Here is a 15410-nt window from a genome sequence, read left to right as displayed (position 1 = left end):
ATATGCGTCAAGTGATAACACGTAGAACATTATGATGCACGACCAAACAGCTTTAGAGGATGAATGATCCGTGGAGACGTTTCAACCTGCTGACGAAACTAAAAGGCGTGACGCAGTCGGAACCATGGACGAATGGGAAACAGAAGCGCACGCGGCAGCCGGTCCACAGGCTTTATAAACGCCGCGCGCGCAGGGAGCAGTAGTAAACTGTCTGCCAGAGCAGCTGCTGCGTGTTATCACTCCTTCTCTCATCACTAGAGTCATAAAGCGCTACCGACATGAACGGCCACTGCAACGGAAATGTCAACGACACGGCGGAGGAGTTCCTCAACAAGGGCTTCAGCGACCTCATCATAGACGCCAAGAAGTCCGCCGCGCACGCGCACCGCAAGCACGAGACGTCCCGCAAAGAGGCTGAGGACCAGTCCCGCTTACCCGCCCTGGAGGCCGCCTACACCAGCATCCTGCGGGAGCTCGGGGAAGACACGGACCGACAGGGGCTGCTGCGCACGCCGCACCGCGCAGCCACGGCCATGCAGTTCCTCACCAAGGGCTACCACGAGACCATCGATGGTGAGTCAACAGGTTCCTGAAGATGCTCTGATTTCATTATGTGACGTGGTCATGGTCCCCCTGGCTGTCTCTCAGCTTATTGTCGATTTAATGAGGAAAAATTAAGAGGGTTGAGAGGACTTGATTCCAGTTGTGGTGGTGAAATTGGCATTGGATTTATATAGGCTAGCCAATGTTTCTTTCATATATTGTTGAACCTAATATAAAAGGTTATTATGAACTAATTGATATGATTTACATTTTTTTTCAACAACAATGCCAGGCCAGCTTCACAGATGCAACAATGTTGTAGTTTCCTATGATTGTACTGTATAATAGAGGTTGGCATTTGAATAGGCCTATGTCTTCCAATTTTAAGTAGTATGCGTTTGTTCCCCCAGATATCTTAAATGATGCCATATTTGATGAAGACCACGATGAGATGGTGATTGTGAAGGATATAGACATGTTTTCACTGTGTGAACATCACCTGGTGCCATTTTTTGGAAAGGTAGGTTCTGTTATTTTCCTATGTGTGTGTGTGTGTGTGTGTGTGTGTGTGTGTGTGTGTGTGTGTGTGTGTGTGTGTGTGTGTGTGTGTGTGTGTGTTTCCAAGCATTGTAAGAAAATAGTAGTATTAATTTGCTAATATTTACCATCCTTTGCTCTTATTGTGTGACCTCTGCTCTAACCAGCTTGTCATCTCTCTCTAGGTTCACATCGGGTATATTCCTAACAAAAAAGTGGTCGGACTGAGCAAGCTTGCAAGGTAACATACCACACCACACACACATTATTGTACCCTTGATGTGGAGAATGAGTTTCATTTTCTGTTTTATTGCCCTCTGTACCATGGGTTGCGTCAGAGATTGTTCGATCAGTGTGGTGATGTTGATTTCATGTGGATGAATGATGCAGACAGGCTGAAGTGGCTCTTTGACTTTAAGGTATTTGCCCTTGCTGGCTATCTGGAGAAGGCCTGGGCCAAGAGAACAAAACATACTTATCAATGAGATCTTTATGTTTGCTTTTCTTTTCTTTTGTTTCCGTCTGTTTCCTTGTTGTCCTACTGTGAAATGTGATCTCCATTTATTTACAGGAAGTGAATGTTATCATGTGAATTTGATACAGTTGTTGGTGTCTTATAATCCCGAAGGGGATGGGTCCTTGTTTGGACATGACACAAAAATAAAAATTCATTCATTCATTCATTCATTCATTCATTCATTCATTCATTCATTCATTCATTCATTCATTCATTCATTCACACACACACCACATTAGAGCCAGGGTGACTGCGTTCTTCTGTTATTTCAGCGCATTGACCTGGAGGCTTAAGCCTAAGCCCAGCGGCCATCATCCAGTCCCCTTTATGAAGCACACTCACAGACACAAATCTAAACTCTATCCGCTGCTCTCGCGCCATGAGAAAATCCCTTCGGAAGTGTGGGAATCAGCACTTATTATCACAGCCTCTCTGCCTTTCCTAAAATATCACGTCCATCTCTGAACATACAATCCCAAAAACAACAGAAACCGGTGGAGTCACTGGGTTTATTACTCAAACCGGTCGTTGTTGAATCTTCCGCGACAGATCAAGAGAATTCTGTATGCTGAATCATTCACAGATCAAGGGTCTGTAGGCCGGGGGACTGATGCCTGTTTCTCAAAAGACAAATCATTTCTATGTCTGATCTGTAATCAGTTCTCTCTGCTCTGTGCTCTGGTTTCTGCAGGATTGTGGAGATCTTCAGTCGGAGGCTTCAAGGTGATCATCAGAAATGATGCAAAATGATTCAGCTTTGCGTTTAGTCACACAGCACTTTTCATCTAGAATGTAAATGTAATGTAATCATTTCACATACTGTAGTCAAATAATGTTTTTGTTTATTTCAGTTCAAGAGCGTCTGACCAAGCAGATCGCTACGGGAATATCAGAGGCTCTTCAGCCCAAAGGTGTAGCTGTGATTATTGAAGCGTCGTAAGTACACACACACACACACACACACACACACACACACACACACACACACACACACAATCATCATTATGATGGAAAGCTGCCCTATTACCTCAAAGACAAAATGTTATTCACCTAATTGATCACCCTGTTGCCTGACTTATCTTTGTGATAATAATGTAATAAATGTTAGCAAACCATATTGTAAATGATTCTCTTCAAACATTGACATTTCTGATCCTTCCTTGACTTTATCACTCTCTTCTCCACTTTTGCTATGTTGTAATCTTTACCATGAGCCTGTATTTCCCACCTGTAGCCAAAGTCGCTGCTCAACTAAATATACGTAACAAGAGTACCGCACATATTTATCATTGGTGGACTGTTTAACAAAAAAAGTATATGGTCTTTTTAATTCCACGCATTGTTCTTCATCGTCCGAACCTGTCGAGTAAATTCCCCACGATGCAACTTGCCTGCTGACAGTTTGGTAATTGATTTTGGGTGGGCTATGCAACTGTAGTAGTGCCTAATATACAGTATAGCCTCAAGCAGAGATGAGGAGCGGGCTGCAGAGGTCTAGTAAGAGGCCATGTGTTTCCAGCTCCCCATGTCAAATCTGATCCGTGTGTGTATGTGTGTGTGTGTGTGTGTGTGTGTGTGTGTGTGTGTGTGTGTGTGTGTGTGTGTGTGTGTGTGTTTGCAGGCACATGTGTATGGTCATGCGTGGTGTCCAGAAGATGAACAGCCGCACTGTGACGAGCGCCATGTTGGGAGTTTTCCAGGAAGATCCCAAAACGCGAGAGGAATTCCTGATTCTCTCAAAGCACTCCTCCTAACAAAAGGTTACAAAGGGCACACCTCAACCCACTGAACGCCTGATAGATTGAAGTGCTGCTGGAGAAATTCCACCATTTGAAATCACTGTGAACATCATAGGGAAATATGAGACTCGCATTCCCGGTGCCTTTAGTAGATATTTTACAGTCTTTACATGGCAATATTGTTGATTTTAAAGTATGAAACCTGAGTGCAATGTTGTAACGTTTGATGAGAAATTCATTGTTTTTTTCCAAAGTGTACTACTTATTTGTCTACAGTATTTACACCTTTCCTTGCTTTATTTTTTAGTGTTTAAAAGTCAATCGTTTTAATATCTGGAACTATGTCATTTATATATGCATTAATAAAGTCTTTGTAATATATTAAATTTTTAAGATACAAGTCAAATGATTCTATCTGTAGTCTAAAGAGTAGAACAAATTAAGTCTTGAAAAGATATGTTTGTTTTATAAAAGAGCACTGTTAGCGTGTACTTTGAAGATTATTGGCTTGAATAAAATGATGAAAACATGAAATTTGTCAAGCTTCATTTGTGTATGTGTAGGCAAATGATTGGACGGATAAATAAATAAAAAATTACATTATTTGATGATAGAGCCAGGATATATCATGTGGTGTCTGTATAAATGTCCCTTAAAACTGTACAAATTGCAGAAATAGTATGCTTAGCGATAATTTTCCTATGCTATTTTCTGTGGGCATGTGAGAGCTGATATTGTAAACGACACATAATGATATAAAAAATGTAAAGAAACTCATGCAATAACTGGTCGATGATGCAACAAAAAGATGAGTGCTTTAAGTTAAAACTTTGCGCATAATATGACAACTTATTGTATTTTGCATCAGTTATTACATTCTACTTTCTCTTTACTCGGCATGATGTAGTCCAGCTTAACATTGGTCGTCTGATTTGAAGCACAAATCGTTTATGTATGAACAATTTGAGCCTTGAATTACAGTCAAAATTACTGAGTGCTTTTATTGCATTCTAAACTGTAATTTGACGCAATTACCCCTTTAATCCATAAATGATTGACTCACTCTGTATGTAAAAAAAATACCATGAGAAAAATATTTTGCAAGTAAGTTATTACATTATGCTCTCAGCATTTTGTTACATTATCGACCAGTTATAACCTTATGAGTTTTATTACATTTTATTGTTACATTATCAGCTGCTCCTACATGGCAATTACGCTTTTATAGAGAGAGAGAGAGAGAGAGAGAGAGAGAGAGAGAGAGAGAGAGAGAGAGACACTGGCTGGAATCGAACAGGCAATCCCACTAACCACTAGCCTACCAATGAGCTCCATATTCATTATGATTGGTACAATATGTTTTCATCATGTTAAGTGTGGACTTGGGAGAAACAGCTATTGAGTTGATCGTCAACATTATTTGTGCGTCAGCTTCGGTCAGCCACATGACGTTAGCATTGATGGCTCTCGGGCTGGCCGTGTAACAGGTTTAACTGGGATTTTATACTGAGTGTCCCTGAACGCACCACTACAGGAGTAAAAGGGCTGTGATCTTACAAACAAACTAGAGGAACCCCATAATTATATATAACCAGTTTTATACAGTCACTTAAAACCAAAGTATACACAAACCATCTGACTCATTTTCTACAATCTGAGTGTACAACCTCCTCTTTATGAACTGTATTAGCTGGAGACTGTTTTTTTGCGCTGTGGTACAACGGCATAAATCAATAATGAGAAGTGAGTGCACATTTGGTTGAAGGCCTGAGGGAGAGCAAGGCCTTTAAATATCAAAGGGAGGAGCCCGTTTGGCAGAAACCTGTGAACTATAACCTCCATCTCCGACAGCAAGGACCACGCAGTGCGCAGTTTCCAGATACGATTACATCAGAGTAAACCAATTACAACGGACATACGGGACACATATGGGCATTTTGTGCGTAAGAGGCCTCTAATTGTCCCTTTCCTGGCTTCAGGCAAAGATACAAAATAATCGTGCAAAATATCATCGTATCGAATGCTTTAATTTACTCAAAAAAGCAACACTTGATATATTACATACAGAAATTAAAATGTAAAAAAGCAAAAAAAATCCAAGACTAAAGTATTGAATTTAAAATATACAGAAAAATGAGATGCCTGGACTTGAGGGACAGGTGATTACTGGTGGTGTATTAGGAGAAAGCAGTGCTTCCCTGTGTAGGGCCACTTTAAAAGTCGCAGCGGCATAGTATGATATTTATAATACGAGGGCAAAGCCACCTCCATACCTCTCTCTTTCATGTAGGTGGGAACAACACTAAAGAGTCATATCTGTGGATAGTAGGACATGGTGGAAATATAATGAAAATGTCACAAGACGACAACAGTCTTATCCTCACATCTCATCTATTTCACTGGCAAAAGAACTGTTTCCTGATAATTGGCTGTCACACGGACGTCTGTTTGTAGTTCTTGGTGTCCATAACTTTCCTTCCACACATTGCACAGATTCCTGGAGAGATAAAAAGAAAAGAACAATGAAAAACATATCAGTAGAAAGAGAGAGGAGCCAGTGCTGCATGTCTTGTATTAAACAACAATACCAGTGAATCTTACTGTACATCTAAGCACAATACAGAAAGACCAAGAGAAACCAGAAAGTGGAATAAAACTATTCACGATTTTGGCTCAGTATGGAGTCCAGTGTGAGTGGCCTTTTTACCTTTCTTGTATGCGCAGCCCTGACAGTAGTGTGATCCAGACTGGTGCACTGAGCTCTTGCAGATCCTGCAAGTAGCAAAGCCTGTCTTGCTGTAAGGGTCAAACCTGAAAAGGGTGATAAGATCATGAGAGATCATTAACTAGTGATGCACTAATGTGTTTTTATGTAATGAGTTGCATCAAATGACAAACTTTAAAGTCTTGAGCTTTCTGCGAACTACTCACCTGGCTTTCTTTGAAGTAAGAATCTTGTTTTCATTTAGCTTGCGCCCACCACCCTCTGAGTGAGGAAGAAGCAGAGACAACTGCATTAAAAACCATCACACAAGTAGTACAACATCTCGTATAGGTGTGTCATGATTACTACAAAAGAAAGCCACACATAGTCTGAAAGATGTATGATTAAAAAAGTTTGGGAGAAGAAAATAAAAGTTTCTATCAGAATCAACCAAGCAGTATATTTGAAGAATTACTTTTTACTGATTGAACCTAGATACATGATCACATTGCAAGGCAAATTAAAAGAGGATTTCTCTATTGTCTGTGTTATATTATGAAGAGATTTGAATGTATAAAAATAAAAAACATTTAACATGACACATCATCTGTTTACCTGTCGTATTCCGCGCTCCGTCCTTCCATGTGTCAGGTGTGATGACTTTGCCGAGCTTCTTCTCGCCTGAAATATTAAGCAACAGAGGAAATAATCATGTTATTAAATCAATCAATCATTGAGACGACGAAGGGCAGAAATGAAAACAGTTAGCAGCCACACAACGTTAGCTTTCAAATACTCTCAAATTATTCGCCAACAACATAAACACAGGTGATATTTAAAGATAAGAAACATCGGAACAGTGTGACACGTACACTTATCACAAACCATAATTCTTCTGAATGTTAAATACGTCAAAATATAATACAGAATGTGAAGCTAATTCTTTAGCTGGCTCGGCTAATGTTTGTAAACCTTTGGCAATTTCTTCCGCTTTCCTGTATTTGCAACAGATTGATTGGTCAAAGCTGTGACAAATCTCAAATATAATTGGTTAAAACCACTGTCCATCACCAAAGGTCTCTGTTAAGTTCTCATGCCCTTCTACGATTGGTTAAAGGATTGGTGTGACGTGTGTAAAGATATCTACAAAGCTACTTCCTGTTTGTGGTAGACACATTATATTTCTTCAAAATAAAAGGCCGCCGAAGGCGACAATTACTACTGCACATGGCAAATCTTTGGTGTAAATGAAATGTGAATCTTTGAGGGCAAAATAGAAGTATATTTAAAATCAACATAGGTCGGACAACTGGAGTGGAGGCAATTTCAGAATAAGTCCCTCGTTCACCTGAAGACACACTTGACAATGCATGCAGTTATATTCTTGTCGGTATAATGTATGATTTCATGAAGAAAATATGCTCAAATAAATGTACCAGAAATATCATACAAGGTGATATGTTTCTTGGCATACACGGATCATTGAACTGGCAAAATATATGGTAAACTAATTAACTTATGGTGGTAAACCTAGGAATACCCACAGACTAAAATGTATGTGTGTGTATGTGTAAATACTATGGCAAAATACCTTATAATTTTAAATGCATATTATAATGTAAAAAAAAATGTTTTGATACAAGCCCTTTACTTACTTGTACAAGTATTTTTGTCTTTCTTCGAACCATGTTTAAATTTATTTTTAAATATATAATTATTTATTCATTTTAATTTAGATATTATTTTTGATGACATTTATGTATGTGTCCTACACCAGTCGCTGTAGGCTCCTTAATGTGTGTTAAATAAAATAATAAAACGAATACATTGGACCATTATTGTGAAGTCAAAGCGGAACTCACTGCTGCTCCATGTTTACGGAAGACAGGTGGAGTAACATCCATGGAGGATTTACCCTCGGCCGTCCATCCGATGCTAAAATAACATTATATAACCTTTTATTTGCATTTAGTGTTTTGTCTTTCGTCTCCTTGTCGTAGTAAGACACAGTCTTCGTCATGTGGGACCATGAGATCAGGGCTATGGCGTCCTCTCACGCCATTCTAGCCGCCTCTGTGTTCATGGCCACCGTGCTACCTGCGGTGCTCGTGCCGGGGTTCTCCGTGTACGGCTCTCACCTGCTGTGGATCTACGCCGTGTCCGGGGCGGTCACTGCGGTCAGTGTCGCCGTCTTCTGGCTGCTCGGCATCACACCGCCTACCAAGAAGCACACGCTGGGCTACAAGGTAAGGACTTCCATTGATTTGTATATAAAATGATCTGATTATTAACACTGCAGTATTTTAATTCTGCAGCTAAAGGTTTAGATTTGTTGGGAAGCCTCGCCCAGTTGTTCCCAACCGAGAGGTCACAGGACAAGGGCAATGTTTATTTACACATGGTTCCTTCAAGTCCTGAACAAGTCTAACTAAATAAGGCCTTAAATGTCATTGAAATGTCCAAAATCAATCTTTCTAAAGTCATAAAAATACTAAGACATGGGGATTAAGATTGTATCATTCATCTGTTCTTAAATTGACTTATTTTTCAATGCAGTGGAGTAGGAATATTAAGTTACTTACTACTAGGACCACTTAGTAAAGTTACTATTTAACTATTGTTGTGTTAACATTTGCCATACCTCAACTTTCTTCACGTGTCTCTTTCTGCAGCTTTCCAGGTTGTGTCGTTCCTGTCTGTACTTCTTCCTGTCCTGTCTGTTCTTCCACACCGTGGTGGTTCTCTACGGAGCTCCGCTGATTGAGTGAGTGAACCTTATTAAGTACTACAAAATAATTATGTAGCATCAAATAAACAAAATGTCATTATCATTACAACTATGTTATTGTAGATACAGCTGTGAGCCTCTAATTTCCTATGCATGTTCCAGATCCGCATTAGAGACGTTCTCCCTGGCCGTGCTGCTGACCTCTCTCACCACGCTGAGGTGTCTCTGTGTCCTCGGCCCCAACGTCCAGGCCTGGATACGAGTGTTCAGTCGGCATGGGTGAGCCTAAAATCTGTTTCTCCCAAATCCTTCTCCCATCTGGTTACATGTTCTTATAGTGTCTGTCTCTACGTTTTATATTCTCACTGTGCTTCCTTTGCTCTGTGTCCTTCTCCAGAGCCATGTCTGTGTGGGACACCTGTCTGCAGATCACAGTGGCCTGCACATTAGTAGGAGCCTGGGTGGGAGCCTTCCCTATACCTCTGGACTGGGACAGGCCTTGGCAGGTGAGAACACTTTGAAAATCACTCTCATAAACAAACGTTATACTGTGGGAAGAAGTAGGGATGCCATTGTGTGTAATTTTTGCTACTGGGTAATACATTCGTGACAACACCGCTTACACAGACAATAAAAAAGGAAAATGTATTGCTCTTCACGCCTCAAAATGTATTTTAATAAAATAATCTGACAAGGATGAAATAAGGCACCACCATCCTATTGAGTTTATGTTAACTGGTGCACAACTTTGAACAATAATAAGGAGTATTTTTCTGTAAATTTTTATCCGTCATCTCGTTCGCCCTCCGCTGGCATACAGCCCAGCTTCTCCACAGTTTCATAACAGTTTCAATTATTCATTGAACTGCATTACAGAAAAACAGTATAAAATTATAATTCACCACAGTAAACTCAAAATCTATCTCTTTATTAAAATGTTTCCTTTTAAAAAAAAGATTAACCTTATAATTGCAAAGGCCGGTCTCTGCAAAATGACTGGAGGTTAATGCAAATTAAAGATCAACATGAGTAATTGGAGCATAACTCTATGTGACACTGGTGCTGGGGTCTATTCCCTGTAGAAGTTCCTTTTTAAATTAACTGAAATCACAAGTGCAGACATGCTTGCAGGTTGTAAAAAAAGATGAACTTATCTAATATATCTAATACTTCTCTTAATGTATCGGCACAATGCTCACACTCTTTCGTCTTGCTTGTCGTAGGTTTGGCCGGTTTCTTGCAGTTTGGGAGCTACTATCGGCTTCCTCACCGGGCTTGTCGGCGCTCCCGCGTGGATCCACTATCACCGCAAACAGCTCACGTACAAGTGCAAGTGACGGACGGATGCAGCATTGCGTGAATGTGACCAGTATTCCTGCTGTATCCCTTTTAACTCTGTACTGATTATTTATTGGGGAAAGTTCACTCCGTTCGCCACCTTTTTTTTTTGTAACCTTACTTACTCTATGAGCAACTTTATTTTGTACGCATGGAGGCTGACTATGTTCCTGAAGACTTTTTGAAATTAATTGAATAAAAAAACTCTTTGATTAATAACTTAAATGTCCTCAACATCAGTGATTTTGTTTTTGAATGGGTGCATCTAAAAAAACTGCTTAAACCTGTAGGTGGTGCTGTTGAATCACCTGGCGTGTGTGTGTGTGTGTGTGTGTGTGTGTGTGTGTGTGTGTGTGTGTGTGTGTGTGTGTGTGTGTGTGTGTGTGTGTGTGTTTAAATTAAGCAAATATATCAAACCCTACTGTCATGTTTCAAGGTAATACAAACTATATTATGGTTGGTCATTCATACAGAGAATAATGTGAGGAAGTTAAAACTTAAAATATTTAGGTGAGAGCTTATTTCTAAGACTCCTTTTATTATGATTATTTATCATACTATCTATGATTATGACACACACATACACACACCCTTGAAGCTGATGAATACTGTTCCTTTTTAAACAACCATTAATCTCTCTCCAACTCTTTACCCCCTGCCCTCCTCCGTCTCCTACTCTCATTCTCATTCCACCTTTTTTTAAGTCCTCAGGCGTCCATATTGATTCCCTTTCATTTTGGGGACATTAATTTTCCTCCTTTCATGCCTGCCCACACCCCTCCTTTTCACCCCTCGCTGCCACCAGCTACAATGAATCGTACATTTTTCTCAAACTGCAATGCAAATGAGGGCTTGTTGTTTACAGAAAATTCTAGACACGTAACACAATACAATCTATTCAATACAACTTTAGTCGTTATGTGCACAAAGACAGAGAGAGAGAGAGAAACAAAGTCATTAGTCATCTTTGTGCTTTGAGTCAGATTAACTTTTTGGTTTGATTGGGATTGATTGACAGTCCATTCACCCTGTGTTTGAACTCTTTCGGTAATAAGGTTGTTGCCGTGGAGAGACGGCTGAGGAAAAATAGCCTCAAGGTAAAAGCGGTAACACAAAAAAAAAAAAAACATGAAGAGATATCATTTCCAATCCTGTTTGAGTTGCCTACATACCCTCTACAACACCAATCAGCACCTTTTGTATATGCCTCAATCTCTCCCACAAACTCGTATAAATCATATCAGAGAAGACCTCAGGGTGTTAACTCCATTAGCCTTTCTTATTCCATGCTTTTTTCATTTCCCTTACTTGGATCTGAAAAGGCACTTCGTTACCTAGCGGGTAGCGGAGAGAGTGTGAGAAAAACTCAATCTCACCCTGGTTTCACCTCCAACCTCCTCTGTGGTGTGAAGGTGTATTTCTTAAGGGAGTCTAAAGATGATTCATACATGTCACATGTACTGGTGGCTTCAGTCATCTCCTTTATGTCCCCCTGAGGTGTTCGCATATGTGTAATAAATCGATGTATAGTATACTTTGTGGATGGGAAATTGTGGATGAAGTTGCTGTGTTCATGTGCTCATGATCGTCGGCCAGTGGTTGTTTAATATGCCAGACAAGCTCGAGGCCATTTGCACACACACACACACACTACTGCCTCGCAAATTACTCTCCTCATTCCATCTCTGAGAACTTTATTTATTCATTATTTGTTCTGGGGCTGCGCTATTGTGGCAGGGAGTATTGTGTGGAGAGGTAATTTGTCACTCCCCCTCCTCTCCTCTCCTTTCAGCCCAGTCTTTTCCTGCAGGGCGCTTTGTATTGTATTGTTGTGTGTGCTGTTTGCATAGCTGTTGTGTTTCTGCACAAGGTGAGACAGAGACGTTTATTCCGAATGAAGTACATCTGTGGTCGATCAACCGAAATAAAATCGAATATTTTTTTAAGGGTTACATTGAATCAAATGTGAGAAAATTGCCCATGTTTCTGAGAACACAGTATTTTTCCAACCCAGCTCTGCAGCTCTATACAGCTTTGTATCGTCACCTTGGTTTCACATCCGGGGATCCGGCAAATTGAATGTAAAGGTTCAGTCTCACAGCCCTTCAACAAGCAGCTGATATTAGCAAGTTCTTATTAACGCCCACTACACTTCCGTTTCAGCACCAAACGGCAGAATGACGCTTGAAAAAGCCAACAAGCCAGATTTTCTTTTTCTCAGGGGTTCAAGAATACAAAAACCCCAGTGATAAGCAGTGAAACATGATATCAAATATATGCCAATGCTGCTTTGCGTGAGCCAGAACAACTATACAAAGCCATTTATGATGGTGGTTCTGTTTTTCTGGCACTTTGTTTTGATGTTTCACTGACCCTTAGATGCCACATATTTATTCATGCAGCTTTAAAACCAAGAAGGTACACTTATCTTAGTCACAACTGGGCACAGTGGTTGACCTCAAATACAAATGATTTCACCGATTTTCACCATAATTGTGGTTATATTCTCCAAAAAAAAAACAGACAGCTTTAATAATATTGGGGCAACCGTGGTTCAGGTGGTTAAGCGGGTTGGCCAATGATCCAAGGGTTGGCGGTTCGATCCCCGCTCTGCCACCTGTGTCATGGTTGTTGTGTCCTTGGGCAAGACACTTCACCCACCTTGCCTCGTGTGAATGTGTATGACTGCTGTATGTTTGAGGTGGTGGTCAGAGGGGCCGTAGGCGCTGAATGGCAGCCACGCTTCCGTCAGTCTGCCCCAGGGCAGCTGTGGCTACTATGGTAGTTTACCACCACCAGTATGACTGTGTGTGAATGAATGGAACCTGGAACCCTGTAAAGCGTCTTTGAGTGCCTTGAAAAGCGCTATATAAATCCAATCCATTCATTCATTATTATTAATAATTGGAAACCACAATAATTATCCCGTAAGAATTAAACGCATATTGGCTTTGCATTGATCTATTGCAAAGTGGGGGGATTAGAGTGGGAAGGGTAGTATGACAGGATATAGATGAGCGCCTCATAGTGCAGGACGTTAAAGGTACACTATGTAACTTTGGGTGTGTCAGGGAAGTAAACTTAATTTAGAAGATATATTCTTATAACTGAACAAACTTTCCTCACAGGTAAATTGGAACATTGTTTGAAGTTAAAAGGCTTCCTGAAAAGTTACTGTTTCACTGTTGTTGTTGTTGTTGTAGTGGTAGTTGTTGTTTGCAGCAGCAGGGCCCACAGTTTGGTTTACAAACATATTCCACTCTTACGTTTGGTTCAAGGTTCGTAAAAATAATTCTGGTACATGATGTTGAGAATCTCAGTAGCTAGAGAATCTCAGTAGCTAGGAAAGAGGGATTACATGTATTTTTAAACCTATCCTCCGACACAAGTCACACCAGTCCTCCATATATAACATCCTTTCTCCATCTTTCACACCCCACTCTCTTCCTGTGTTTTGTCTCCCTCGTTTTGCCCCAGTTTCCTATGCACATGCTCTCTCCCGGCGGTGCCAGCTTCATTAACAGCTGCAGTGCGGTGTCATTGAGTGGTAAACATGTTATTGCAGCAGAGCTCTTGTCATGTCTGAGAGCGACCACAAAAGGATCCATTGTTTTCGGAGAGACGCTCAAGAGGGTTGCCGTGACGTATTAGAGATGGGGCAGACTAGACAGTGGAGAGGGATTGGGGGGATGCTGAAGTCTGTCTCCATAAAAAAGCTCATTTGAGACGATCACTATCAAAACAAGATACAGTATTATAGGTGCAATTCATGGCAAGTGAATGGTGGAGGCAGGGATTCTGGAGAACGCTTGTTGTCAAAATCACTTTGTCAAAATCAGTGAATATCTCCACACGATCTGCTACTTGTCCGTGATATGTGCGCTGAAAGAAAATGCGTTGTTGATACACAGCCTAGGCTCTGTAAACTGGCATGCAAACAAAGATGGCCCACCATTGCTAGCAACAAGCCTGTTTCACTGGATTTTTCAGTGCACACTGGTAGAGGATACACATACAGGTAGAGGATCGCGAGGAGATATTCACTGATTTTGACAAAAATTGATTTTGACAACAAGCATTCTCCAGAATCGCTGACTGACTCCAACTTTAATGTGTGCACATGATTTTGCTTCAACTGAATATAAAAGGAAAGGAAAGTGATTGCAAAGGGAAAGACGGAACAGGGGATTCCTGGTTGAAACTAATGACATTTCGATTTCGCAACTTAAATTCAAGGATATGATTTTGACCACAGTTTCTCAGATATGGGACACCAGTGGTTCCCAATCTGGGGGTTGGCGATCCTCGAGGAGTCGCAAAATAATTTAAAAGGGGTCAAGGGAGCCGTAGGAGGGGAACACTGTGGAATAAGTATTAAATAGGTGAAAGTCCCACCACTTTGTAAATGTGCATGACTTATTCTTCTGCTGGTAATTCAGTCATTACTCAAATGGTTTTTCTTCAGCACGGCTTTTCTGTTTGGAGCTAATGGGGGCCTCGTAGTTTGAGGGTATTGCTTGATGGGTTTTTTTCCTTTTAATGAGTGTTCATTTGCCAATATTATATGGCAAATTAGTGCTATTCTAGAAACTCAGGTCTACAGCAACCCTGGAGCTTTTTTTTTTTTTTTTTTCAGCAGAAATGGTAATTACCGTGAATGTAATAACAGCCAAGAATAGCTCACAGCTTGAACACACCTTCATCTGAGCACTGAATCTGTACAATGTGCCGTTGCTTTAAAGGAAGGAATATTTTGAAGTAAGGCACTCTTCAAGCTATGCAACATAGCTTCATTGATTGACGGTACTTAATATTTTCCCTACAATGTCAAATGATTGTTTTTTTTTTATCCATCCGACGGTTTTTCCTCGGGGAGTGAAGTATTGATGCCGCTATAAATGGGGTTTTCAGAGATAAGTCATGTTGAGGATATTGGCATATGAATAAAATAAATTAATTTTAAAATCTTTGAGCTTTCTATTTGGATCTATGACGTTTCAAGGGGTTTATGAAGCACCTGGAAAAGCCCGTAGAGAGGATAAAACCTGATCACTTGGCTGATCCCCCAACCTTTAAATCAGCTCCAACCAGCAGTTAGTTGACATTTCGGTTTTGAGAAAAATATTTTTGACCACCGTCGGAATGGATTGCTCCAAAATTTGGGTTCAGAGACGTTCGTTGTCCCCACATGGATGAATTGCAATTACCATGGCGATCCACTCAATTTGACTCTAGTGCCATCATCAAGGCAGAAATTGATTTCATTTGCCTGACGCTTTTGGTTTGTGATGAAATATCTGCAAA

General features: G+C 40.5%; 3 protein-coding genes across 3 annotated transcripts; 2 read left to right on the top strand and 1 right to left on the bottom strand.

Annotated features, from left to right (window-relative positions):
* The first annotated feature begins 224 nt into the window (after positions 1-224).
* Positions 225-3838, top strand: gch2 (GTP cyclohydrolase 2). Its single transcript, XM_080049269.1, has 6 exons — positions 225-573; positions 954-1063; positions 1266-1321; positions 2289-2320; positions 2449-2533; positions 3219-3838. The coding sequence occupies exons 1-6, from the start codon at positions 279-281 to the stop codon at positions 3349-3351; spliced, it is 711 nt and encodes a 236-aa protein (XP_079905395.1). The 5' UTR covers positions 225-278; the 3' UTR covers positions 3352-3838.
* A 1509-nt stretch (positions 3839-5347) lies between these two features.
* On the bottom strand, positions 5348-7025 carry cript (cysteine-rich PDZ-binding protein). The gene is made up of 5 exons (XM_080048529.1): positions 6913-7025; positions 6656-6721; positions 6268-6322; positions 6044-6147; positions 5348-5833 (listed from the first exon to the last, which is right to left on the bottom strand). The coding sequence occupies exons 1-5, from the start codon at positions 6926-6928 to the stop codon at positions 5769-5771; spliced, it is 306 nt and encodes a 101-aa protein (XP_079904655.1). The 5' UTR covers positions 6929-7025; the 3' UTR covers positions 5348-5768.
* A 907-nt stretch (positions 7026-7932) lies between these two features.
* Positions 7933-10316, top strand: pigf (phosphatidylinositol glycan anchor biosynthesis, class F). The gene is made up of 5 exons (XM_080049112.1): positions 7933-8286; positions 8713-8804; positions 8931-9047; positions 9166-9274; positions 9992-10316. The coding sequence occupies exons 1-5, from the start codon at positions 8059-8061 to the stop codon at positions 10103-10105; spliced, it is 660 nt and encodes a 219-aa protein (XP_079905238.1). The 5' UTR covers positions 7933-8058; the 3' UTR covers positions 10106-10316.
* The last annotated feature ends 5094 nt before the right edge of the window (positions 10317-15410 follow it).

This window comes from Ammodytes marinus (genome assembly GCF_949987685.1).
Source record: "Ammodytes marinus genome assembly, chromosome: 20".
Taxonomy (NCBI): Eukaryota; Metazoa; Chordata; class Actinopteri; order Uranoscopiformes; family Ammodytidae; genus Ammodytes; species Ammodytes marinus.
This window is presented reverse-complemented; position numbering and strand designations above follow the sequence as displayed.

Excerpts from the sequence above, each read along its gene's own strand:
- cript (XM_080048529.1), bottom strand. Across the intron at positions 6,323-6,655 it reads CGGAGCGCGGAATACGACAG|AGGGTGGTGGGCGCAAGCTA; the intron begins GTAAACAGATGA and ends TTCCTCACTCAG. Across the intron at positions 6,148-6,267 it reads CTTACTTCAAAGAAAGCCAG|GTTTGACCCTTACAGCAAGA; the intron begins GTGAGTAGTTCG and ends CACCCTTTTCAG.
- pigf (XM_080049112.1), top strand. The coding sequence starts at position 8,059 with ATGTGGGACCATGAGATCAGGGCTATGGCGTCCTCTCACGCCATTCTA. Across the intron at positions 8,805-8,930 it reads TACGGAGCTCCGCTGATTGA|ATCCGCATTAGAGACGTTCT; the intron begins GTGAGTGAACCT and ends TGCATGTTCCAG. Across the intron at positions 9,275-9,991 it reads ACTGGGACAGGCCTTGGCAG|GTTTGGCCGGTTTCTTGCAG; the intron begins GTGAGAACACTT and ends TGCTTGTCGTAG.
- gch2 (XM_080049269.1), top strand. The coding sequence starts at position 279 with ATGAACGGCCACTGCAACGGAAATGTCAACGACACGGCGGAGGAGTTC. Across the intron at positions 2,321-2,448 it reads CTTCAGTCGGAGGCTTCAAG|TTCAAGAGCGTCTGACCAAG; the intron begins GTGATCATCAGA and ends TGTTTATTTCAG. Across the intron at positions 2,534-3,218 it reads GCTGTGATTATTGAAGCGTC|GCACATGTGTATGGTCATGC; the intron begins GTAAGTACACAC and ends GTGTGTTTGCAG.